Genomic DNA, 27,612 nt, shown 5'->3' on the forward strand with positions numbered 1-27,612 from the left:
CACACCTTCCTCCAAATGATGTGTATTATGTGACGCAGCATTTCAGCTTGCCCTGTGCGCTTTGGGGTGGGGGGTTGAACAGTGAAAACACCGACAGTGTACTGCATCTCAAGAAGGTTCACATAGCTTGAGACTGCGCCCTTTAACAAGTTTGAGATTCATGTATGTAGTTTCATGTGCTGATGCATAGATATATATACACATTTCTATATACATTCTAATTATGAAGGATGCTTATTGGTAATCCAGATCAGTATAGTACTATGGGCCTGATAAATGGGACTGAAATTGTGCATTGATGTGTAAAGCAAATAATCACTTTATCCTTCAATACACCTCTCTTGTTGCATTTGTTTTGTTCTTACTTTCAAACACTAACTTCATTCTACTTTAATAGCCTAGCTTCTTGCTTTTTTCTCACTGCATTTCATCCATCTCTTAGCTTTTTTCTCGCTGCATTTCATCCATCTTTAGGAAACAGCAGGAGCTCTGCAGCATGTTACACCACTGACAACCGGCCGTATGCAAAAACTGTACCTGTGAGCAGCAGCCCACTGGAGATAATGTCTTGCTCTGTGTTAGACAGTGGCTGACAAATCCCCTCTCCAAAGGGCTAGCCCTTACACTAAGAACCACTTACCTAAATGGCCACCAAACACTCACTTGCCCATTAATATATGTGTAAAACAGTTACGGCATACCCCCCAAAGCTCCTTGGTCTCTGCTTTCAGTAACTGAAGAAAAAAAATTAAAAATAAAAAACTGGTTTTACTTTGTGTTTCATGCTAATGGCACAGCATAAGTTATAAACTGTTCACTTTCTATTCCCAACTTTTATCTAACATTTAGCATAATTCAAAACACCCTCCCTCCTGTACTGTACTTCATCCACTCCTCCTGAGCCCTCTCCCAGACTGTACCTCTTAGCAAAACTTTAGCAAAACTCCCTCCTCCCTCTCCCTGACGGTACCTCTTAGCAAAACTCCCTCCTACATTCATCATATCTCCCCTTATAACAGACTAATTTTAATCATTTTTACAGATTATGCTTCTAACAAATATGCTATTTTGTGTACTCCTGTACCTATCCTTTCCCATACCACAGAATCCCCCCTACTCAGATTTATTATACTGTAACTCACCTCAGATTCCTCAACATAACACCTTACCCCCCTACCATTCTTTCATTGACTTCAGCTACAAATGGTACCAACTAAAATTACAGTAAAATTAAGATAAAATGTAACTAGCTCTACACTTTTACACACAATTCTACTAAAAACTCAGTGGAGACAGTCACCCTACCCCGGCCCAGCTAAACAGCAACCCAGCCAACAGAACTCCAAATGCTTCCAAATCTGCTTCCCTATCTACATCAGAATCCAAGCTCCTGCTTCTAAATATGAACACCAGAAGTATATGCAGAAAAAGCCAAGACATTCACACTCATCTGCTTATTTACTCCCCAGACATACTAGTCACTACTGAAAGCGGGTTAAAGATGCAATTAAGTCACATCTCCTGGAATTAATATCTCAGGCTCAGCAGGAAAAACAGACAGGATGGCAATGTTGCCACCAAATACAAAAATTGGTTGGAAATACCCTCCCCCCCCTTATAGATCCCCAAATTTAACAGCATGGGACTCCTCATATCCCTCCTCAAGATCAAAAGAAAGTCTCTATGTACCGCAGCTATATTCCACCTGGTAACAATATTTCAGCACCAGAAGATATCCTCTACTGGATCTCATCATATCTGGTGAGAAACTATTATACTAGGTGACCTCTTACAGCTGTACAGTGACACTCCCTAAAAATCAATTAACTGTTTTACACAGCAAATTACCTCCACCACCAAGTATGACAGACACAACCTTTACAGACTGGATCCTAACCAACAAATCAAATACAAACATTTGGCTGTCTGCAGTCAAGAAGCTCCTGGTCAGCCAGTGCAACCTTTGGGACATGAAATAATTTAAGTGTGTGTTTTATTTCTAACAGCTCTTTAATGCAATCACCAAATTAAATATATAAATAAACTCTCTCCAATTGTCCACCCAAGAAGGTGAAGCAAGTGATGCGGCACTCAGCTGAAGTACCTGCTGCCAACGCTTTGGGGACTGAAGCTGCAATTGCAAACAGCACACACAGATGAGCCTTGAAAATACACTTTCAACAGAAATCAACTAATTTCAAAATTCTTGAAACAAAACTTGAAATCTTTCAACCAAGTAAAATAATTATTTCCAAAAATCTTACCTAAAAGCAACATGAAGTCATTTAGTAAAACACAAAATTCTTCTGATGTGGAAAAACAGGAAAAACATGGCATTATGGAAAACATACGATGGGGTTAGCAGCAACCTAGGACAGTTCTATACAGTGAATGATCTTATGCTTGCTGCACACCTATGACTACAGTTCAATATCTGAGCCACCCATCATCCTAATTTTGCCCTGCATTTGTTCAAATAGTGGGTGGGGGGGGGGGGGAATGACAGTCTCACCCATCCTTGGGAAAGTGTATGCTGGTGGTTTCAAGAATGGTTCTTCTGATGCTGCTTTACTAAGGCCAGAGGCCTGTAATCATAAGCCCATCTCAGAAGGAACATTTAGTGCAGCTAGCAAAGCTGGTGACAGCAGCACTCATCTGTGCTTGCTGAGGAGTACACGTGCAGAAATGCAGTCCCCGCAGTTATGCAGGTGCTCATAACACCAGGGGTCAGGACTTTGGAGACACAATCCTCATGGCTGCCTAGATGATGGAATTCTCTGGACAGCTCAACCCATACTGTACTGAGAACATCCCTAACATATGGAACAATGAGCAGAGTCTCACAAGGAGAGGCTTAATGACTAACACACACTGGGCAAAAAAAAAAAAAAAAAACTGAACCAACTAGCATTTGTTAAATCCCTAGATAAAAGCAACTACTCAGAATGAAAGCAAAGAAAAAACACCTTCTCCGATATATTGACAAGAAAAAAAATGGACTCTTCACACAGCCACTCAAGCAAAAACTGCACCATCTTACAAAATCATATTAAATTATGAAAGTCTATTTTGAATCACACAAGGCTTTAACATTTTATTTACAGAAACTGAACCATTTCATATGCAGGTGGAAATGAGAAAGCCCTCCAGAATCAAAATTCTTAATTGCTGTTCAAACTACTATTTCCACAGGTTGTCTCATCTGGTACTGGGTAAAAAATATTTTACTTAATGCAGAAGCACAGTAGCAAGACACCATTTTGCTCTCTCTGTAGATACTGATAGCTACGAAGAGGATGAAGAACGGAAAGGCTGTTGGTCCAGATGACATACCTGTGGAACCATATAGGTGTTTAGGTGAAATGGCAGTGGAGTTTTTAACTAGATTGTTTAATGAAATCTTGGAAAGTGAGAGGATGCCTGAGGAATGGAGAAAAAGCGTTTTGGTACCAATTTTTAAGAATAAGGGTGATGTGCAGAGCTGTAGTAACTACAGAGGGATTAAACTGATCAGTGGGAAAGAGTAGTGGAAGCTAGGTTAAGAAGGGAGGTGATGAGTAGTGATCAGCAGTATGGTTTCATGCCAGGAAAGAGCACTACAGATGCGATGTTTGCTCTGAGAGTGTTGATGGAGAAGTGCAGAGATGGTCAGAAGTTGCTGCATTGAGGCTCTGTGGATTTAGAGAAAGCATATGACAGGGTGGCTAGGGAGGAGCTGTGGTATTGTATGAGGAAGTCAGGACTGTCAGATGTAAGAGTGGTACAGAATATGTATAAGGGTAGTGTGACAGCGGTGAGGTCTGCGGTGGGAGTGATGATGTAATCCCACCTCCACCTTAAACACATCCAAGGATCAGCTCTGAGCCCTTTCTTACTTGCAATGGTGATGGACAGGTTGACAGACGAGATCAGACAGGAGTCCCCGTGGACTATGATGTTTGCAGAGGACATTGTGATCTGTAGTGAGAGTAGGGAACAGGTGAAGGAGACCCTGGAGAGGTGGAGATATGCTCTAGAGAGAAGAGGAATGAAGGTCAGCAGGACTAAGACAGAATATGTGTGTGTGAATGAGAGGGAGGATAGAGGAATGGTGAGGATGCAAGGAGTAGAGGTGGCGAAGGTGAATGACTAAGTACTTGGGATCAACAGTTCACAGTAATGGTGAGTGTGGAAGAAAGGTGAAGAAGAGAGTACAGGCAGGATGGAGTGGGGTGGAGAAGAGTGTCAGGAGTGTCAGGAGTGATTTGTGACAGATGAGTACCAGTACATGTAAAAGGGAAGGTCTACAAGAGGGTAGTGAGACCAGCTATTTTATACAGGTTGGAGACAGTGGCATTGACAAAAAGGCAGGAGTCAGAGCATGACGTGGCAGAGTTGAAGATGTTAAGATTTGCACTGGGTGTGACAAGGATGGACAGGATTAGGAATAAGTATATTAGAAGGTCAGCCCAAGTTGGGAGGTTTGGAGACAAAGCCAGAGAGGCAAGATTACACTAGTTTGGACATGTGCTGAGGAGGGATGCAGAGTATATTGGGAAAAAGATGCTAAGGATGAAGCGCAAAGGTAACAGGAAGAGGAAGGCCTAAGAAAAGGTTTATGGATGTGGTGAGAGAGGACATGCAGGCGGTTGGGTGTGATAGAGCAAGATGCAGAGGACAGGAAGAAATGGAAACAATTGATCTGCTGTGGCGACCCCTAATGGGAGCAGCCGAAAGAAGATTACTAGCCTTAATCTATTTTCTTCCAAGAAGTGTAAATATGCAGGGAGAAGCCAAAGTGTTACGCAAATCCCTAATGGAGACTCACTCCAGAAATGCAGCAACAAACAATGCATTTGGACACTCACAAAACAGTGTGCACAGTGGTAAATGTTAGTGCATATTACAGACAAGGTAAACTAAAGCCAGCTGAAGTCATGCTGAGAAACATGGTGACATGGTTTGGATAGTCAGCTTCCACCTACTTCAAAATGAAGAAAGGAATCATGGGAAAGCACCTCAAAATATTTTATTGCGTCTCAAGTATCTTAAGAAAGTCTTATGGCAACCAGTCTAGTGTTCTATCTACACAGCATTACAGTTGAGTTTTACAGTTGACTTTACTGGAAGTTGGAGAAAGGTACTCAGGAAGGAAAGGACTAAAATGTGGGGAGCACACAAGGATTGTGGATTTGCAACCCCCACCAAAAATTATTAGAAATGTGCACCACCAAAGATCAGCAGTTGCTTAGATTTCAACCAAGTAACTGATTAAAAAAAAAATATAGGGGGCCCCATTTCACCATCTTTAAGGAAAGCAACTCCAAATCTACACCAGCTCAATATGAAAAAAAAAAAATGATACAAGGCCAGGCTCATTTTTTTCAATGTTTTTGATGATTTTATATCCAACAACTTATACTACACTCAGATCAGTCCTATGCAAAAAGGACAGATGGGAAGGGAGAGAACTGAAAGAGGTGTGGGGGGGGGGATGAAGGCACATCTGTAGCAAATTGAAAGGAGATGGTTCAAGACAAAACTTGAACTACCACTTCAAGAACTGGGGGGGGGGGGGGGGCAGTGAGCACAGGGAAAGTCAAGTATTCATAGATGCCTTGGGCAAACCAGAAAAAGGCAGGCAAGGACAGCTACAAGTGCGGTACACTTCCTGACTGCAGTATTTCTTCTATTAGCATCTCTGATAATCTGCACTCAAAATTACATCTTCATATCTCAATATTTTGAATTAGAGATTGTTTTTGACACTACCCCTCTGTGATATTGTTTCTATGCACATTTTCTGGCAGGAGAAACATTTCAGCCTCAATAGCAGAAAACATAATGATGTGCAAATATTTCAGTTGAGTGTAATCTAGGAGCAAAAAAAAAATCTCTGGAACATGTTCACATGCATGCTATAACAAAATCCTCTTCATATGACCCACTGTATCATGAATTACACTGTTCATGAGGGAAATAAAGAACTGAAAGAAAAATACCCTGTTCAGAACTTTACTTACTATTTCTCCTAAAAGGACAACATTTTCTCCTCGGACAACAAATATTCCTCTGGGAATATCTCCATATTTTCTGCCCACATGAATGCGCTCGACAGTCTGATGCAAGACCAGGTTAGCTGTTTGGACAACAGAAAAAAAAAATGAAGCAAACGGTGCACACTAGAGTGGCATTTACTACCACCACCACTACTTCAGTAATTGTACCCAGCCTTGAAAGAAGTCAGACTGGTTTGGACAGTCCAGATATTTTCCTTAGAGATCTATAATTCATCACCAATATCCATTAAAGTAAATTAACAGTACTGTCCAATTTTAAATAAAAACATAAGCTGTCAAAACTCTCTTTACTAGTCTTCTATAGTTCACCAGGAAACATTTAAAAGGAGATAATGGGAGTGGTAAGGCTCTTCACCCCCATAATATCCTCCACATATCAGGCAAAAACTGTAGAACTAAGTTTGAGACAGAAATGAAACTGTCAGTCCAAGTCATTACTTTGAAATAAATGTTGCCTTGCAACGTTGAAAACTGCACCCCTTTAACAGCAATAATTTCAGTGCAGACAAGGATCCATTCAAATTCCTTTAGTAGCATGAACTTACTCAAAGCAATGAGCCAGCTTAAGTCTTACCAGTGACTTGCACCAGCAGCACAGAAAAAAGCAGGACCTACAATAGCTAAGGGACTGAAAATGTACATATACTGTTGCAGCTACAAAAAGTCCAAGTAAAACCCCACCTTTTGGCCAACACACAGGTGAGGTGTTTTCCATTTATCTTTGGTAGCATTTACTAAACTGTACACTTCCACTAACCCACTTCCCTACTGCGAAAACCAGAAAGTACATCACAAGACAAAGCTCTTCAAAATCCTGCATTAAGCTCTTCTGGTATGGTTAAGATATCATCTTCTACATGTACCCCTACTATAACAGTGTTTTCTAATCTACTTAGTTTCCGTACACAACACAAATCTTTAGGTATGTAAATATTTTTTCTGACCTAGTTACTTGCCCAGGGGCTTGTGATAGACAACAGTAGATGTGCTGGCAGCTGGAAGGGAAGGGATCTTTGCACCCTTTTCTCTTTAAGGCATCACAAACATGCAATGGTATTAAGTATGTGTAGTTCTACTCATACTGCTTATGCTCACAAGCAAGACGCCCCAGTGTATCATCTGACAGTCACTACAGGCCAGTGCATCTCCAAGTCCTACCAAAGTGGGAGGACAGTTACAAATACAGTGTATGACAGAAAAACTGCCTAGCACGCCTAACCTGCATATTAATGCAGCCAGTCACTGCTACAGCTACATTAATATTAAACTAGTTTGAGTCCTAGATAGAGATTAAGATTTGTCAGGAAATTTCAGAGATGACCTGGGGACAGTGGTCTTGCTAATGGCCTGTTTACATTTGCAAAATAAGTGAAGATTGAATTAAATCAAAGTCCATAAAGCACAAAAAACGGAGCCACAAAAAGCTATTTGGCATTCTGATACCTTGGCTTAATGCCTTCAAAGAATAATTTACAACACACCATGCAGCATTTTTTTTAAATGAACATCAATTAAATAATTAAGTGATTAAACATATTTAAAGTGCCACTATACTTCCACAAATACAAAGTGTTGTAAATTGCCCATGACAAAAACATTAAATTTTCACATAAAAACAGAAAACCAAGCACTATAAACATTACAAGACTGTTTCAATGTTTTCTACAATTTGGTGCTAAATCATTCAACTGTATCAAACTCAAGAAATATTTGCAATCCCATTAACCCCCATGTTATTTTCTTTTTTCATAGAACGACTACTTGACCACAATGGTATAATTACTTTAAGCAATTTAGTACTCAAACATCAACTGTACTCAATCTTCCCTTATTAGTCACCCTGGCTTCTGACCACTTACCCAATTTAATAATCACAGTCTCCCAACAGAATTCGGTTCAACTAGACATCAAACGACTCTATAGACAACTTACAAATTAACCATGCTGCTGATGCCAAGACCAACACAAATCTTAAAAGCATGTCCATAATATTGTCCAAGAATCAATCCGGTCAAAAACAAGACTTGCTTTTTCAACTAGAGGGACTCTACCAGTCATAAATATGTAAAAATGTCAACACTATTACTTGATCATAATGACAGACAACTTTTGCAGTCAATCACCCCCTGTAGCTCTCATTCACATACCACTAATGACTTCTACAGGTTGCATCAAGTCTTTATACTCACAGAAGCCAGGTTGCATCAAGTCTTTATACTCACAGAAGCCAGTTTAAAAGGAGAAAAAAAACCTCAACCCACTACTCTTGTGCTCCACACTTTTTACCCAAACTAATTAACATCATGGGATTTACCAACTAAAAGCGAGACTCTAAGCTTGAGTATTTAAAACAATGGACATTAAACTGTAAGCTACACTGACACTGGCAGTCTGGGAGATCCAAGTGAGGGATAACAGGCACTACCATCCCTTGTACATCCTACACAAGACTCTTACTGGATTGGTTCTTAACATTTTAAAATAATGACACTGCCATACTTTTCAATCTCCTATTTACCTGGTATTCATATATTATATATATGATTATGCGGCAATAACATTGCCATATAAATCACGGTCATCAGAAGGGGCAGCCAAAACATTTACTGTCAAACCCCTGCTAGGAACGCAAGAACCACTCAAAAACTTTGTAAGGAAATGTCAATCGAAAAACGATGCATATTTAAATGCTATGATCATCCCTTATGGGCCTTACTCAAAAAGCATAAGGAACATGGTTATTAGAAATTGGGCTATGTTCAGAATTTATGAGGAGATATATAGTATAGTAAGAGACAAGCCATTATTTGTGAACAAAACAGGCCACAATTTGAAATTTTGTTTTGATCACCCTGCAAAATTTGGTTCCGATTATCTTCAAGTGTGGGATGTGTAATATCTGCCCTTACATTTTAGAACAGAGCCAATTATATTTAACATCACTGGACATGATTTTGAGACTTAGGGATGGAAACTAACATCAGGGGTAGTCTACACTGGAATATGTATACAATGTTGATGGTTACTACACTGGGAAAACACAAAGCCTTTAAAAAAAAAGAATTTATAAGCACTTAAATGCAATTGAAACCAAAAATCAAAACAAAGCACTTTACAGATGCACATTACATCATGACAAGTACAGAGGTTTTAAGTTTGTGATTTTGGAAAAAATTGACAAGCAAAATAGGAATGGTGTATGGGAAATGGATCTGGAAAAGAAAGAACTGGAGTGGCAGTTAAGATGCAATACCATTTTACCAGGATTAAATGAATACACTTCTATTAAGCCTGTGTTAAAAATAAAAGCATTGGATTTATGAGAATTATATTGAATGTTATATTAAGTGCTTTACTGAATATGGTTTAAACACTCATAAAATTTTATTCATGACGTGTTTATTTAAATTTTTCCAATAACGATGAAACTTTCATAAAAAATTAATTTTTTTGGATTCATATGATGGTTTCAAAAGTTTCAGATTTTTAACATGAATGTTTAACTTAAGAATACATTTTAAAACAGTGCATTTGTAATCACATCACCCTGAAAGGGCAGACTTTGGAAGCGAAGCAGGGTAAGGCCTGGTTAGTTTTTGGATGGAAGACCACCTGGTAACACCAGAAGTTTTACTTAAGTTCTGTTGTAGAATAAGTGCTTTAGAAAATATTATTTTGTCACATATACATATTCACATACATTGTATTTTTTTTTTCACATTAACTCATTTATGCAGTTTAGGCACATGTTTAATGTACCTTTAAGAAACATACCATGAAATGATCAAGTCTCATTAACCGTAGGGTACAAAATGGGATGACAGCTAAAAGATGGCAGGTTCTGAAGTCGTCCCAATGGTTTGTTAGGACAGAAGCACTAAACCTGCTCTCATTTTACTTTATTTTTGGTGGTATTAATAACATTCTCTGTTAATGGACTTTGGATCATTCACTGGTGGATTTATAACATTCCGTTTGCATGGGAAATGTAAAACAGCTGGTGGCTTTTGGGGCTACCACAATGGATTTAATTTAGATTCAGTGTTGGATCACAGAGTTGATTCAGAAGACAATTTCTGTTTCATATGCACTGTTGAAGCAATTTTGTTTGCCATTTGCTGCTCAAACACTGAACTGTTTTTAGTTTTTATTGGTTTATTTTTGTTTTCATGAAGGATCTCCTTTTGGATTTACTGTCAAAGTCCCAAGTAAAATCAAGAACCAGGTCCATAAAATTACATTTCAACATTCTTGCAAAAAGACTATCCAGGTTTATTACTTGCACACTTAAGGGTGCCATTTCTTCACAACTTACCTTTAAATCTACATACCCTACTAGTAGTTCTCTAGGGTCCTTGATGTTAACTCAACTGCCCTCAATCCTACGTGCTCCTCAGCAGTGTCACCAGCCCTTACATTTTTGTAGACACCCAGGTTTTTTGGCAAATGCATTTTAACTAGAGTCTTAGCAAACTACTAGAAACATACTTTATTTACTGGTTTAACACAGACTCTTGTAATACATATTTCAAGCTACTTCTGCAGCTTAGCATTTTAAAACAATGGTGACTGCATGGGAAAGAACCAAGACACTTCTAAATTCACCACTACTAATACACACCTTTCATATTTTGGAGTGAATACCCTTGAGTGTACATTTAACCACATCACCTCAGTAAGCTATATTTGTACCATATTGCTTAAGGCTACAGAAGTAGTGGACTTCAATTACAGCTCACCCAGTGTGAAAACAAATTTAGAGAAAGCCAGTGGATTTATATTTCTGGGAAATTTCTGTAACTAGCTATAGTAAGAGAACTGCCTGGATTGCTTGGAAAAGTAATACAGAGGACTTGAAAGAAAGTAAATCGACAAAAGGGGAGGAAAAAAAAACACTGAGTGGAAAAAGAACTGCAGCTGTTCAGCAAAAAGCTCCAGACATGACTTTCAGTAACCTAGAAGACAACTGCATATAGACCAGATTAAAATAAGCGAAACACTAATGCAGTACAGCAACTCAAACAAAAGGCTGGAAAAATGGAAAAAGCTTTAATCAGATATTAAGACGAGGTGATAAGACTGCAAAAATCTGAGGTCAAAATGAAAAAGCTAGCTGAACGAGACTGCTCAACAAGAGATGTAAAAAAATAAACAACAGTATTAGGAGGACAGAGCACATAGGGAATACCAGAGAAGCTGGAAGAAACAGACCAATATTTTTATGAAGGCACATATAAGAAACTGGACTGTTATACTACAGCAGCAGTTAATTGAAATGGCACAGCATCTGTATACTCCAAACCTAGCTATGAGAAAGCATCCTAGACCTTTAATAGTAAACATGGAATCCTACCAGCAGGAGTCGATTCTGACAAAATTGTGGCAGAAAGACAAAGTACTAAAAGAAGGAGACAGCAGACTGAAGAGTGATTAGTACCATACCTCTCAACTCTCTAGACTGTTGCAGAATGTCCAGATTTTTACTTCATATTTTTGGTCTGTTCCTCATAAAATTTGCGATTGTCTGGATTTTTGTGGCAAATCATGCGGGCTGAATTCACTAAAATGACGGGCATTTGAGTTTCAGACTTCAAATCCTAGAGAACATGTATGGAGACAGAACATTTTATTCTGGCAACTTTCTAAGCTTATAAAAGACCAATCTTTAAAATTTGTCTTGGGGGCTGTGTCTCCCATTATTTTTGGCTTTGTCCAAATTTTTTGTGCTAACAAGTTGAGAGCTATGGAGATTACTCATCGTACATCAGGCAGGAGAGGGATACATTTATTCTACTATTCAGGGACTATGGAGAAGCAGGTGTGATATTCAAACTGCTACACTCCGCTATCTTCAAAATATTCTTCCCAGGAGGGACATAATTTTTTGATTAAGTATGGGAAGGAGGAAATACCAGTAACTTGGAAATTGACAAAAGTGTGCGTGAATTATACGTTACAATAAAGTTATTGGTTATTTTTAAAGTGCAATGGAGATACTAATTTAAAACAGGTGCTCCTGTTTTTCCCTCTCCCTTCTCTCTTTCTCCTTGTTCAGTTTTAAGAAATGTAGGCACTAGAATGTAAAAAAAAAATAAATAAATAAACAGAACAAAAGGCTGGTTAAAAGAGCATGACAAAAGAAAAATTAGTCTCTCATATTCGTTCATAGGAAAATGACTGGATTAAGGCCCTAGGCTTGATCTACTAACAACTTTTGAGAGAAAGCAAGTAAGTGAAAAAATATTTATTATAAGGCTTTTTTAGCAGGTAAATGTATGCTTAGTAGCAATTCTGTGTATGACCCATGTCTCCAGGAGACAATCTGATGAGAGAAATGGCTAGAATATAATGTTCTCTGAAAGCGCTCAAGTGTTTACTCAGCTGGGTGAGCAATAAAGATAAGAAAAAACTAGACAGCACTTAGTTGAAGCACATGCTAGACCATGCATATCCACATGGTTAACCTTTCTTTTAGATTAAAAAAAGTCTGAGAGTGCAGCTGTCAGTTTGGAACACTTGTTCCTATTAGAATGATAAAACTTCAATATTTGAAGATGTATAAAGCTTTGTGTGTGTTAAGTTAATAGGTTTTAGGGGGTACTGGAGTGGTTTTTTTTGTTTGAGGCCTTTCACTGACAGTTTTGTAAGATGTGACAGGCTCAAATGAATATGATCAACTGTATAAAAGATTAACCTACCAAACAGTGTATCCATGTAACAAGTGAACTATATTAAAAAATGTGCAGTCCAAATAGCTATACTACAGGAGACACTTTGAAAGAACTAAACATGTAAACTGTGGGTATTCAGGATGGTTATTTTGCTGAATACCTGGGGCAAACAAAAGAGCACTTTTATTAATTGCAAGGCGCTCTAATAGTGATAGAAGAAAAAAAAGAATGGTAGATTTGTAGTACTAAGGGACTACTGGCAAGTGAGGAGGATTACACTGGCATGTTTTTATATTCCACATAAAACTGCTACAATGGAGCTTACAGTGAAGATGCGCCTGGGGGGGCCCAGAAGGGAAAATTTAACAAAGGAGTGTACATTGTTTGAAGAAATTTATGAAAATATTTTGACCTGGAAGATGTGAATTTACTACTATGAATTCACAGTGAATTTACATATTCCTCAAGATATAAAAACTGGGCTAGGCTAGAAAGCGTACATTTCACAGGAACAGGTGTATTTAATTGAAGGTCTTCACATGCACCCAATAACTATTTCAGATTGTGTGCCAATAACAAATAAAAACACAAGATAATGACATAAAATGAGACACTGGTGCATTTCCACCTGTTGAAATGAAGAATTTAAGGAATGAGTAGTGGAAATTATTCAGAAGCTGTTAAAATTAATTCTGAAAATATAGCTAGCAAATGGGATAAAATTAAAGTGGAGTTTAAAAATGGGGGGAAATAAAAGAAAGGGAGATATAGTTAAGTAGTAGATAAATTTATTAGATTTACTTAGTGGGACTGACAAATGTTAAACTACTGCAAAATAGGGGGGATTTCACAGAAGAGGAGGAGCAACTGCAGAATGCTAAACAGAAAATATGGAATTACCTCACTACTATGCATGAGTTTAGAAAGACTGCTGTTCAGCTACTGTTTTTTTGACAATAACTAGAGCACAAAAACTTTTAGCACAATGATTCAGGCAACAGAAAGTAGAAAGGGCTGTCGCCAAACTTAGGAAGCCTACAACAAGGAAGATAGAGATCTCCTGGAGAACTATTAGAAATATTTCAGAAATTCTACACAAGTCTGTATGAAGCAGAGAAATACAGAAATCAAGAAAAGGTACAAATGGAAACATTTATCAAAGATTAAAATATGCCAAGGTTAGATGTAGATGAGGCTCAATTTCTGACAGTTAGGATAGCAGGAGAAGAGATAAAAATGGTGATGTATAACCAAATCTACAGAACAGATGATATTCCTGTAGAAGTCTGGAAACTAGGAGGGAAAAAAATGATAAACAAATATGTTAAAACCTTCCAGATCTTTAAGAGGAGGAGACTTACCAACATCCTGGAAGATAGCAGTGGTAGCTGTAATACCTAAACAGGGTAAAGGTCCATCAGATTCAGATTAATTGAAAAATGAATGTGTCTAGAATGACTAAAAGAATGGCAAAAGTGATGCCAAAATTGATGGATATGGAACAATGTGGTTTTGTGGAGGGGAGGCAAACATTCAACATTAACAGAACAATGATGACCCAGAGGGAAGCAGAACGTAAGAAATACCACTGTTGCTGGTGGGTCTTTATGCACAGAAAGCATTTGACAGAGTAAGATGGGACTTTGAGCAGGGCAACGGAAGCATTTACATTCCATGACAAAATTATAAGGCTGATTAGGAGGGCATATGAGATGTTAAGATTTGCAGTGGGTGTGACGAGGATGGACAGGATTAGGAATAAGTATATTAGTGGGTCAGCCCAGGTTGGAAGGTTTGGAGACAAAGCCAAAGAGGCAAGATTATGTTGGTTTGGACATGTGCTGAGGAGGGATGCAGAGTATATTGGGAAAAAGATGCCAAGGATGAAGCTGCCAGGTAACAGGAAAAGAGGGAGGCCTAAGAGAAGGTTTATGGATGTGGTGAGAGAGGACATGCAGGTGGTTGGTGTGACAGAGCAAGATGCAGAGAACAGGAAGAAATAGAAACAGGCGATCTAACGGGAGCAGCCGAAAAAAGAAGATGATGATGAGGGATCAGAGGATTACAATAAATGGGCTCCTCTGATAATTCCTGCTTGAGCAGAGGAACCAAGAAGGAGTGTCCCCTTTCCCCTTTGTTATTTGCATTATATTTAGAACCACTGGCAAAGAAAATAAGGGACTCAGAAACTAAATAATTGGTATGGTAGTCAAGAAAAGATGGTTCCATTTGCAAAGGATATTTTATACCTCATAAACCCAGAAAAGGCCATTACAATGTTGTGGAATATTTTGAGACAGTTTCAAATCTTTTCAGGATACAAAATTAATGAAGCTAAAACAAAGGCAATAGCAGCAAATTATGTACCCACAAACAAATAGGTTCAGCAATAATATCCGTATTTATAAAGGCATGATAAAATGAAGTAAAATTCTGCTGTGGAATTTAAGGATATGTGGGAAGGGAAAAAAAACAAAAGATAGTACAAAATGAGAAAATGGAAGCCCTGTTATATATAGTTATGGTTAGTAGGATGCATGCAGTTATATTCAGTCCCTTTAAATCTTACACAGGTCAGGCATATTTTTATCAACCAAAGGAGAAGTTGTGGATAACAAAGAGCTGAAGCATTTTATCTGGGAGTGGGAAGACTGCAAGAGTTATATGGGATAAGTTGATTCTTCCAACAGAACAAGGTGGATTGGGATTACCTCATTTGAAGGGGTATTTCAGAGTTACACAATTAAGGCTCCTATACATAACGCATACAAAATATTGCACGATAAAACTACAAGAACTAGATGAGGTTGGAAAGACTTGGAAGAGTGACTGGATAAGCAATTCACAGAGAAGCAGTGGGGGATATTATGTACGTCTCCCAAATATGCAACAAAAATCTAGAAAATTTAGGACTTTTGCTTGGAAATGTTTACATAGATATTTTTATACCCCAAGTAGACTCCACAGAATTTTTCTTCAGGCAGACAGTAAAATGTTGGGAGGTATGATGAGGAAGAAAGAGGTAATTGGGAACCTATTTTCTGGGAGAGGAATGCGATGGCAGACTAAGGATTCCCTGCAGACTGCTTTGCCAGAGATACTGAATGAGCAAATTATTTCCCTAGTAACCATTTTTTGAGCTATGATACGGAATCAGAATTGCCTAGACTTAAGGCTTTGCTGGGTCTAATTATGGTGGCTGCCAAAAAGCAATTACTAGAAAATGAAAATCAAAGTTTTAACCAACTGTATTAGAAGTATTGAATATAGTATTAAAAAAAAAAAAAAAAAAAAAAAAAAAAAGATGAAGCAACTACAACCGGGATCTTTAGAAAAGGGTAGGACAAAATTACATGGGAATAAATGAGAATTGTGGGAACAATGCATACATGGGAGGAATGAGGTTTAAAAGAAGTCGGGATTTAAATAAGTTATGGAATGTTTGACTGACAATGACTGGGTAGATAAGGATATATAATGTTTGCAAGTAAGATTGCGTTAATATGGTTTGCTTTCATTTACATAACTTTTCAAAAGGGAGACCCCACTGCTTCCTGACCCAAATACAGTCCCCAGTTACCTCTGGAAATCCCCGGTGAATCTTCAGAGCACTAGTTATCAGAGGAAAGGGTAGACTTGTCCAGCTATTACACTGATCCTGTGAACCCACCTCTCCATCTTCATGGAGTCTTTCCACCATACTACTAATGTAAAGACAGTACAAGCATAATTGCGTCAAGGAAGTACATTTGCATAACTGTAAGACGTTCAAACAGATCAGTTACAGTAGCTTTAAGCAATATGGGATGCCCTGCCAAGGATCTAAACCAGTAGGACAGCTTTCCAAAGCTTTAGGCCTCCTTCCCATAGGTTGGTACTAGGCTAAACGGCCCTAGGGCCTATACAATCCTAGCCAAACAATTCCTTGGATATTTCTTCCCACAATATTTACTTCCCTGGACCCCTGTCTAACAGGGCGACTGACAGGAATTTCCTATCTCCCATCCAATCGTCAAGGTTTCTTTTGAAGAGGGCCAAGGAGACACTCTGCTCGACATGTATGGGCAGTCTATTCCAGAGTATGAGGAGTTTCTGGGTCAGAAACCTATCCCTCCAGCATGTTTTGTTCATTGTGATGACAAGGTTTAGCTCCCTGGAGCGTGTGGCTCTGAGGGATTGGGATTTCTTTAAGTGGAGCATGTCCAACAGCTCAAGGTTTGACATTGCCTTGTATGTTAAGCAGAGATCGCCTCTGAATAGACGATATGCCACAGAGTACAGCTGGAGTTTTTTTTTAGACTGTCAGCATAGGGCATCTGCTTTAGGCCTGTGATTCTTTTTGTGAGGAATCACTGCGGCCTTTCCAGTTGTTGCAGATGTCTTGTGAGGTACATACCAAATGGGACATTGTAGTCTATAATGGGTCTACACTGGGACAATGACCTTTTTTTCTGGATGAAAAGCCCTTAGTGATGAGGTGTCACATGGATTTCCTGACTGGTGGCAATGTGATTATCGAAGGTGAGACCACTGTCCACCCGTGTCCCCAAGTCTCATCACACTTTCGGTGTTTAGTGTACTGCCACCTATGTGGCAATTCATAGGTACATGTTTTTTCCCCAAAGGGGATAATTATGCATTTCTTGGCATTAAGCTTGAGCCCATGGCTCTGGCACCAAGCATCTGTTTCTGTAAGGCCCTTTTGTAGAATATCCACATCATTTGGGGATTCAGCAATGGCTCCCAGTTTGCAGTCATCTGTGGACTTTGTTTGCCAGAGTCCCTTAGTGTTGGCCTGTACTTTAGAGAAGTAGATGCCAAACGAGAGCGGTCCCAGGACTGAACCCGGAGGTACTCCACTTGTCACCTGTCTGGAGCTGGATTTGGAGTCTGCTACTTTTACAGTCTGGGTTCTGTCAGTAAGCAACCCATCGAGCGTTATAGGGATTTATGCCCAGCTTAGTAAGTTTACATATGATTCTAGAGTGGGGGATGGTGTAGAAGGCCTTGGCAAGATCCAGATAGGCTGCGTGGACCGCCTTACTCTCATCCGCAGCTCTGGAGACCGATTCAAAGACGTCAATCAGGTTCAGGAGACAGGATCAGCCCTTCACGAACCCAAACTAGGTGGGGTCCAGTGTTTGAAGGTTGCCAATGTCTGTTTATAACTTCCATGATAATGCAATCCATGCCCTTTGCAGATCAGGCTCGCCAGACTGATGGGACGGGTAGTTCCCGGGATCCAAGGTGGATCCCACCTTGTGAAGAGGCATAACTATAGCTGTGCGCCACTCACTGGGCACGAAACCTGAGGTGAGGCTTTGATTAAACATGACTTGGGTGAGGTGCCAGTTCATTTTGTAGTTCATGTGTTACACAGCCCGGGATATCATCTGGTTCCATGGATGCTGCATTTTTAGCTTACACATGCTTGAGCCATTGGTATGCATGAGTGATGCTAAGAAAAAACAATAGCCAGTGCGCCAAATGCTTCAGAACTTTCTTGCCTCAGAAGAAAAGAAGGCTAGAGCCTTGCTGGATAGCAACACAAAAATAACAGACCCTTCACCCAGGCAAAAATACAAAATTAGAGATTGAACTGCTGCAGTAGCCTGTCCCTTTAAGAGCCACTGTTATGGTATGTTTACTTGCACAACTGTACTATCTTCATCATTAGATCACGGCTGCTGTAGCCTCAAGTAATATGGTACAAATACCACAGCTTACTAAGTAACCAAAACCACGAGTAAAAAAGGTCACAAAGATAAAACAGTCATTAAAAACTACAAAAAAAATGGCCATTCAGAATTGCCATACAGCTGAAACACCCGATGTTCTTAAGGGTCATTTGCCAACATCCCATGTGCCTCTAATACAAGAGGTTTAAGGAATCACACAGTGGAAATTCTAGCATGGCTAGATTTTTCTTATAGTTTTTACTGATGCCTTAATAAGTAAGCTAGGAGGAAGCTCGACCAGAATCCAGGATCCTTTACAGTACATTCTGAGCAAAGCTTGCTCTAGATCTAAAGAATAAATTTAGTTTGTAGTGTTTGGTAAGGTGCACACTGAAGGCCAAGTTATTGCCTTTAGTATGTTTCTGGAGTCCGCCCCTCTCTAAAAAGCTACAGAAGTAGCCAGGCTCTAAGAGTGGGCCCTGAGCTTGCCTGGAAGTGACTTGCTATTGCAAAAACAAAAAAGATAATAGCCTAAGACTACCATTTAGAAATTGCCAGTTTAGACAACAGATGTCCATTTTACATTCAAGAGAGACAAACAGCTCATCAGAAGTCCTGAAGGATTTTGTTTTGCCTATTAGTACTAGAGTTGCCCATGGACATCACAAGTGTGAAGAATTCTTCCCCCTTCATTTTTAGGCTATGGAAAGAAAAGGAGATGAATATCCTAGCTTAGCGTAGCGTACAATCGAATACAATCTTAGGCTTAAAAGGATTTATTTTTAACGTCACAATTTGTGTGTGAAATATGAAGTAAGGGTAACCTGCCAAAAGAGCATGCAACTACAATACTGCTCCAATTTCTTCAGGAAGTGTAAGCAACACTGTTGTCCAATGCAAGAACTTCAAATCAGCCTTGTCATCAGGCTCATATCTAGATTTTGTTAAAAATTTGCATGAAGCCACATTGTCTACTACATGGGGATTTATCATAGGATGTTACTAGGCTAACTGTCCCAGGGACCTTACAAGCCTAGCAAAGTTCAACCCATGTTTCCAAGGGTGTCTGGTTCAGACAGACACTAAAATCAACACCCGTTTCACCTGTCCAAGAGGGACACAGGTGGAACCTCTTGCGGTTACCCATCCAATTGTCCAAATTATGCTTAAAATAGGGCCAATGATGGGCTTTGTTTAACATGAATATAGGAAGTTTGTTCCAAAGGTGGGGCAACCTCAGAGACAAATCTGTCTCTCCAGCAAGTTCTGTTAATGTCGCATATCAGGTTAAGGTCCTTTGAGTGAGTGACCAGTGTGCCATTTGACCTGAGAATGTGCAGCACTTTCATTAAAGCTGAGTCAGAGATTGCTCTATATGAAAGGCACAGGTAGCCTCTGAGCAGTCTGTACAACACAGAGTAAAGTGACAACGATTTCAGTCTGCTCACAAAACAGATCTTGAAGAGCCTGAATTTTCTTTGAGAGAAACCTTTGTGGTCTCTCCGATTGCTGCAGGTGTCTGGAAATAAATATACCAATGGGAGCATTGTACTCTTACTGTCCTAATAAAGGAAGAGTACAGGGGGGTTATAACCTAGCTTTCTGGAGAAAATGCCCTTACATATGAGAAGAGCAATATAAAATTGTCTTTCTTACCACAGAGGCATGGTGATTAAAGTTGAGGTTGCTGTCAATCTGTGTGCCCAGATCTCTCAACACTGACTGTGTACTTAGAGTATTGCTATTGATGCAGTAGTTTGCAGGAACAGCACCCTTGCCAAAGGGGATGATTTACAATTGTGACTTTGGCACCAAGTCATTAGTCCCTGCAAGAACTTCATGCAGGATGCTGACACAGCTACAGTTTCACTGATTGCACCCAGTTTGCAGTCATCAGCAAACTGTCAGTCACAGTCCTTTAGTTTTAGCCTGTACTTATGAGAAGTAGATTCCAGACAGTAGGGGTCTCCGAACAAACCCCTGTAGACCACCACTGTTTACAGGTCTGCTGAAAGAGGTGGAGTCCCAATCTGACTGTATGAGTAATCCGGGAGCCAGTTTCCAACCCACCTAACAATATATGGGTCGACACCTAGCTGGGCGAGTTTATCAATGATGCCAGAGTAGGGGATTGTGTCCAAGGCCTTGGCCAAGTCTAGGTAGGTGGTATGCGCAGATTTGCCCTCATCTAGGGCTTGCCTCAAAAGCCAAACTGCAACAGAAACTGTTTCACAAGATGTATGTCAGTAATGGAAGGATCTAGGGGCAGAAAGGCAGAAATGCCTGAAAGCTGAAACTTGATACACGAATAAGAAGGGCCAGACGATAACTCACAAAAGTGCTGAAGAACCACAGGAGTCTTGAGCCTTAAAAGGTATCCTGGTTCTTAGACTGGCACCAGATGGAACCCCACCCCACCCACTTACCAAATGTATGATTTTACAGCAGTAGGTTTCTTTTGCCTCTTTTAGTACCTGCTGGACATCTTCAGAATTTTAAAATACCATTTTAAGCACCTTGTTCTAACACTCAGACTGTATAAAGAAAATGCTGATCACTGGGGTGCATAAAATTGCTCCTCTCCTGTGTGAGCAAGTCCATTCTTCGAAGCAGATTATGGTAATAATCCTTGGACATCTTCAAAATAAGGGATAGCCACTAACCCCTGGCCCAAACAGGGTTCCCACAATCATCTTTAGAAAGCCCTCCTGAATCTTGAAAACACTGGTTAGAGATGAAGGTGGCAAGGCATCTGTAAACACCTTTTCATTCCTATGGACAAAAATATCAGTCTTCCAAGGCTAGCATGCAAGAAGACCTGGTGCAGAAATTCTTTAGCTGTCCATTTTAATTAGAGGCAAACTGATTCGACTGACTAGTTCTCCACAAATAAATTCTGAAGACCCCCCCCCCCAGGTGCAACTTCCATTCATGAGTGCCTGTCCTGCTCTGAATGTGTACTATGATGCTTTGCTCTGGCAGAATGTATGCATGCCTGGAGGGACAAACTCAAAGTTGTTGAATTCCAGGATACCACAGTTAGTACTGGGACCTGGATCCCACTTATGTACCGCATCAGTGCAGCCGAGTCTGAGATTACCAACAGAGAGCCTCGAGTCCAAACATGGTTTAGAGATACGAGTGCATTTCCTTGACATTTGCGTGTTTTGCTTGTTCCAAAGACCCTACATTTTTACTCCAAAAAGAGACAGTTCCCCAAGCAAAGTCTGAAGCATCTGTCACTGCAGTCGGAGTAGGTACCATCAGGGAGAAGGGGAAGAGACCTGGTTTGAGACAACTGTCTCACCCACCAATAAAATTCCATTTTTACAAAGGCCAGCACTGGAAATTGAAACGAGAGGGTGCTAGTGTTGAGCTTAACACGTCAACAAATCTTTACTGGTCAAGTCTAGCTAAGGAAATGAAAAAAGTTTATGTCAAACCTAGAATTCTGGGATATTCTACTGCAGATGCCAGAGTTTGGTTTGAAAACACCAGAAACTGTTCCTGGTAGTTCTCCACTTTTTCTTGAGGAATGAAAGCCAGCATAAGTGTTGTACCTACAAGACATCCTAGAAACACTATCTTATGAAAATTGAATGAGAAAAGAACTCTGTTCACCTGAAATCTCAAGCTGAGAAAAAGCTTTATTACCCAAGCCACAGATTGACAGGCTTTCAAAGAATCTGCAAAGACTGGTCAATTGTGTACCTGCAATAGGCTACTATAGGAGACCGATATGTTGTAAAGACTCTCGGAGCTACAGACAACCCAAAGGACAAAACAAACTGAAAATGCAAATCGGGCATAAAAACTCAAAAAAGCATCTGAAATTGTTGGAATATCATGGTATGCATCTTTTAAACCCAAAGTTAACCAGAAATACTAGGGGAATGAGGGGTAACAGACCGCACAGAAATCATTTTCAACTTTGGAACAATGATGTGTAGGTTTACAAAAGAAAGGTCTAGAACAGATCTCCAGGTTTCCTCTTTCTTCTGTTCCAGAAAAACAATGGAATAAAATCATCTCCCTGTTTGGTCAGCGAGAACCTATCCCATTACCACCAGAGACAGCATCTGATTTAATACAGGAGAGAACAGTCCAGTTTGATTGGAAGTATGTGGAGTAATCCATTCAAACTGAGGGTGCCTCCTACTGTCATCTGTACCTTTTAGAATAGACTTCTGAAAAACAGTGTGTGGCAGCATCCTTGGAAACAATCAGCAGTGTCACAAGCAAATGTCAATGCATGTTTGATTGACAGCAGATACTACCAAAGACATTTTAGTATAGGAGGGAGATAGTAATTAAATTCCTTAACGTTATCATTTGAAGCCAGCAAGAACTTGACGTGTGCCTGAATTTGCAAATTCTAAAGGCCAATGTGAGTTTTTTTTTTTTTTTTTTTTTTTTTTTAACCAAACCTATGTAAAATCTTCCTCAGCTTGTCAGAAAGGGTAACACTGGCTGCTAAAAAGAAGCATGGTAAAAGCTGACTGACAAGGATATTCCTGCAGGATCTGCTTTGGGGTTAGAAAAAAGGAAGAAAAAAAATGAAGAAAAAAAATGGGACTGGGATGTTTACACAACTTAGACTTTGCAGGAGCAGATGGTTGACTTGTTAGGAAAGGTGCAGACTGCCAAAAAGGCATCAAAGCCCAACAGAGAAAGAAAAGATGCAGGCTTAGGAAAATCCACCTCCTAAAGACAGGGGCGGCTCGTGGCATAGGGCTGCCGGACTGCAGCCCCCTCAAAAAGAAAAAAAGAAAGAAAAAGAAATGAAAAATAAAAAAATATTTTTTAAAATTCGCGGACTTCGCGCATGCGCATAGACCGAGTCCCGGCTTATCGGTCTATGCGCATGCTCAGGGCAGCCCGGCCGTCCCCATAGGGGGACACAAGGAGCGTCTGTGCACTTTTACAGTGCACAGACCCGCCAGGATTATGGGACGCGTCCGGACTGCAAGAGGAGCAGCAGGGACTCGGGACAGTGCCTCAGGGATCTCGTCGGCGTCGGGAAGGAGCATGTGGATCTCGCGGGTCTTCAGTATTGCGCGGGAAGGATGTATGTACGGACGTTAACTTTGGATGTATTCATTCAGGATTCAGGTAAGGTGCCTTTCAATTTACAATGTTTATTTTTCTTTGTGTATGGTGCTTGTGCTTTACTGGAGTTTGTGTATGGTGCTTGTGCTTTACTGGAGTTTGTGTATGGTGCTTGTGCTTTACTGGAGTTTGTGTATGGTGCTTGTGCTTTACTGGAGTTTGTGTATGGTGCTTGTGCTTTACTGGAGTTTGTGTATGGTGCTTGTGCTTTACTGGAGTTTGTGTATGGTGCTTGTGCTTTACTGGAGTTTGTGTATGGTGCTTGTGCTTTACTGGAGTGTATGGTGCTTGTGCTTTACTGGTGTGTGTGTGTGTGTGTGTGTGTGTGTGTGTGTGTGTGTGTGTGTGTGTGTGTGTGTGTGAAAATGCCCCAGGTGCTTATGGTGGTGTGGTAGGGAATGCCTCAGGCTTGAACCCTGTACCCTGTATGCAGGTGTTAAAGACTTGAGTTCCCTACCCACCACCATTTGTAAAAAAATTTCAGATTTTTACCTCATATTTGATCTGATCTGTTCCTCATAATATCTGTGGTTTGTAAATGTTGTAATGCTTGATATTTGATGGTGTAGTAGTAGCATTGTTGCCTCACAGCTGCAGGTTCTTGGGTTTGATTCTTGGCTGGGGTTCCTTCTTTGTGGGGTCTGTATCTTCTCCCTGTGTTTGTGTGGGTTTGCTTTTGTGCCCTCCCATGTTACAAAGACATGTCTGCATTATTTCTTCCTGGGCCTCCGCTGAAAATTTGTTTATTTGTTCCAAGTCAGACTGTCCTGATTAAAAATGTTAAATAAAATTGATAGGCATTTGAATTTCAGACTTAAGGGTTTCTGAATGTTTAATTCCCTGCGTATTTGATGGTGCAGTGGTAGTATTGTTGCCTCACAGCTATAGGTTTTCTGGTTTGATTCTTGGTTGGGGTGGCTTCTGTGTGGAGTCTGCATCTCCTCCATGTGTTTGTGTGGATTTGCTCTGGTGCCCTGCCATTTTACAAAGGCGTGTCTGCAGTTTTAATCCCTGCTGAAAATTGGTTTTGTTCTGTCCGCAGTAAAATTGACAGGCATTTGAATTTCAGACTTCAGGTTTCTGAATGTTTAATTCCTTGCATAATTGATGGTGCGGTGGTAGTATTGTTGCCTCACAGCTATAGGTTTTCTGGTTTGATTCTTGGTTGGGGTGGCTTCTGTTTGGAGTCTGCATCTCCTGCCTGTGTTTGTGTGGATTTGCTCTGATGCCCTGCCATTTTACAAAGACGTGTCTGCAGTATTAATCCCTGCGTCTCTGCTGAAAATTGTTTTTGTTCTGTCCGCAGTAAAATTGACAGGCATTTGAATTTCAGACTTCAGGTTTCTGAATGTTTAATTCCTTGTATAATTGATGGTGCAGTGATAGTATTGTTACCTCACAACTATAGGTTTTCTGGTTTGATTCTTGGTTGGGGTGGCTTCTGTCTGCATCTCCTCCCTGTATTTGTGTGGATTTGCTCTGGTGCCCTGCCATTTTGCAAAGACGTGTCTGCAGTATTAATCCCTGCATCTCTGCTGAAAATTGTTTTTGTTCTGTCCGCAGTAAAATTGACAGGCATTTGAATTTCAGACTTCAGGTTTCTGAATGTTTGATTCCTTGCAGATTTGATGGTGCAGTGGTAGTATTGTTGCCTCACAGCTATAGGTTTTCTGGTTTGATTCTTGGTTGGGGTGGCTTCTGTGTGGAGTCTGCATCTCCTCCATGTGTTTGTGTGGATTTGCTCTGGTGCCCTGCCATTTTACAAAGACGTGTCTGCAGTTTTAATCCCTGCTGAAAATTGGTTTTGTTCTGTCCGCAGTAAAATTGACAGGCATTTGAATTTCAGACTTCAGGTTTCTGAATGTTTAATTCCTTGCATAATTGATGGTGCGGTGGTAGTATTGTTGCCTCACAGCTATAGGTTTTCTGGTTTGATTCTTGGTTGGGGTGGCTTCTGTTTGGAGTCTGCATCTCCTGCCTGTGTTTGTGTGGATTTGCTCTGATGCCCTGCCATTTTACAAAGGCGTGTCTGCAGTATAAATCCCTCGTCTCTGCTGAAAATTGTTTTTGTTCTGTCCGCAGTAGAATTGACCGGCATTTGAATTTCAAACTTCATGTTCTTCAGAATACATAGTAGCACAACCTTTTTTTCTAGCAATTTTCTAAGTTTATAAGATGAATATTTTAAATTTGTCCCTATTTTTGGGACTGTATTCCCCCATTATTGGCTTCGTCCAGGTTTTTGTGCTAAGGTTGACAGCTATGGCAAGAACTGAATTCACTGAATATGGACTGTAGAATTGTGCATATTTACTGATAAAGGTGCACTGTAGAATTGTGCATATTTACTGATAATGGTGGACTGTAGAATTGTGCATATTTACTAATAATGGTGGACTGTGGAATTGTGCATATTTACTAATAATGGTGGACTGTAGAATTGTGTATATTTACTAATAATGGTGGACTGTGGAAGTCTGAGTAGACTTTTTATGATAAATGTTCTCAACTGGGCAGTTTTGCCATTATGGGTGCATATGTTTTGTTTCATTGCTTACTGGAAAAATGTTCAAAACAAATTTAAAACACCCTCTAACAAGTGTACTGTATTGTACAAGGAATATAATTCTAGTACAATGAGGAAGGTGTATCAAAGAGCACATGTATGTTTCATATGCAAGGGGCCTATGATTCGAAAACAGCCCAAAATTAATCTTTATCTGCCACTGGCAAAATGTATTTTCTTTGAATGTGGGTTTCAATGAATGTGAGTTTCAAGGGCAGAGAAGTTTTAATGCTAAGTTTTCATTGTGAGACTGCATTGCTTTGTTTAACAGATTACTTAATGTTTGTGCTGTAAAATACAAAATAAAACTTTCAAATGAAGTCCAATCATTGAAGTAAAGCAGTATGCACATTAGTGTTTATGGTAAATGGAGTGAAATAGCCAAGTAATGGTTAATTGGAATGGCTGCAGAGGCTCCAGTTAAACCATTATTTTGTCAGGGGGGGGAAGGGCAGCAAACTCAGACAGGCCCAGCTGAACTATACCTCCCAACTGTGCAGATTTTCAAAGAATGAATAGATTTTTGCTTCTTATTTTTGGTTTGTTGTTCATAAAATTTGTAGTTTTAATTCCTAAATGATTTGCCAGAAGTCACTAAATAATAAGTTTCAGACTTCATAACCTTCATAAAAATGCATGTTAAAGTAAGAGCCGTTCTATCAACTGTCTCAATTTATACAAGAGCAATTTTTAGTACTGTTTATATGTGCCCCCAATATATTTGGCCTTGTTCAGATTTACTGCATTAACAGGTTGAGAGGTACATGCAAATAAATTGCTTTATAGAATTAGGCATAGCCAACCTCTCAACTGTCCCCAATTTTGGCTCAAAATGTTGCTCTTCCCCTAATAATCCCTCCGCAAAATAGCAATTTTGGAAGAAAACATGGAGGGTTTACAATTAAGAAATAACTGTAATAATCAAAGTTATAGATTACTTGAAATGCATGTAGATTCTTTTATTTTGTCAGCTGCTCAAGGTAGCAGTACTAATATTAAAGTGTCCCTTCTTTGACAGGTAGAAGCTGTATTGTGTGTCTATTTTATATTTTTGCATCACATTTTTGGTCCATTTTCATAAAATTGTGTTTTTGGCAAATTAGTGACAAATCACTAAAGACTGAAGTTAGAAAATGACAGACATTCGAGTTTCAGATTTTATACCCTTCAGAAAATTCATACTAATGCAAGACCTATTCTATTATCTTTCTAAGTTTATTAGAGCAATATTTAAAAATTGTCCTTCTTGTTGTGCCTTTGTCCCACTTCTGTGTATGGCTTTGTCCAGATTTCTTGCTCTTGAAGTTGAGAGGTATGACAAATGTGTCAGGGCCATCACAGTCAGCCAGAGAGATTTCAAATTGTGACATGCTTGTTGCACCCCACTCCCCATGTAGTGACTCTGGATGTGTCCAAGCAAGGCAAGGAGTAGTTGTATCTACCTTGGATGGGGAGGACACACTGCATAAGTACTACAGTGGCTTTTCATCTGTCCTTGATTTTGCAGAATGGTCTGGTTTCTGTCATAT

General features: G+C 39.7%; 1 protein-coding gene across 2 annotated transcripts in view; it reads right to left on the bottom strand.

Moving 5' to 3' along the window:
- Positions 1 to 27,612, bottom strand: part of LSM1 (LSM1 homolog, mRNA degradation associated) — a 257,561-nt gene that overhangs the window by 145,941 nt on the left and 84,008 nt on the right. For both annotated transcript variants that reach the window (XM_044084309.1, XM_044084308.1), the window contains one exon: positions 6,003 to 6,118. In XM_044084309.1, the coding sequence (XP_043940244.1) occupies positions 6,003 to 6,118 (116 nt within the window). The remainder of the gene's footprint in view (positions 1 to 6,002; positions 6,119 to 27,612) is intronic.

This window comes from Protopterus annectens, chromosome 9.part0 (assembly GCF_019279795.1).
Source record: "Protopterus annectens isolate FY-2018-M chromosome 9.part0, PAN1.0, whole genome shotgun sequence".
In the NCBI taxonomy this organism is placed as follows: domain Eukaryota; kingdom Metazoa; phylum Chordata; order Ceratodontiformes; family Protopteridae; genus Protopterus; species Protopterus annectens.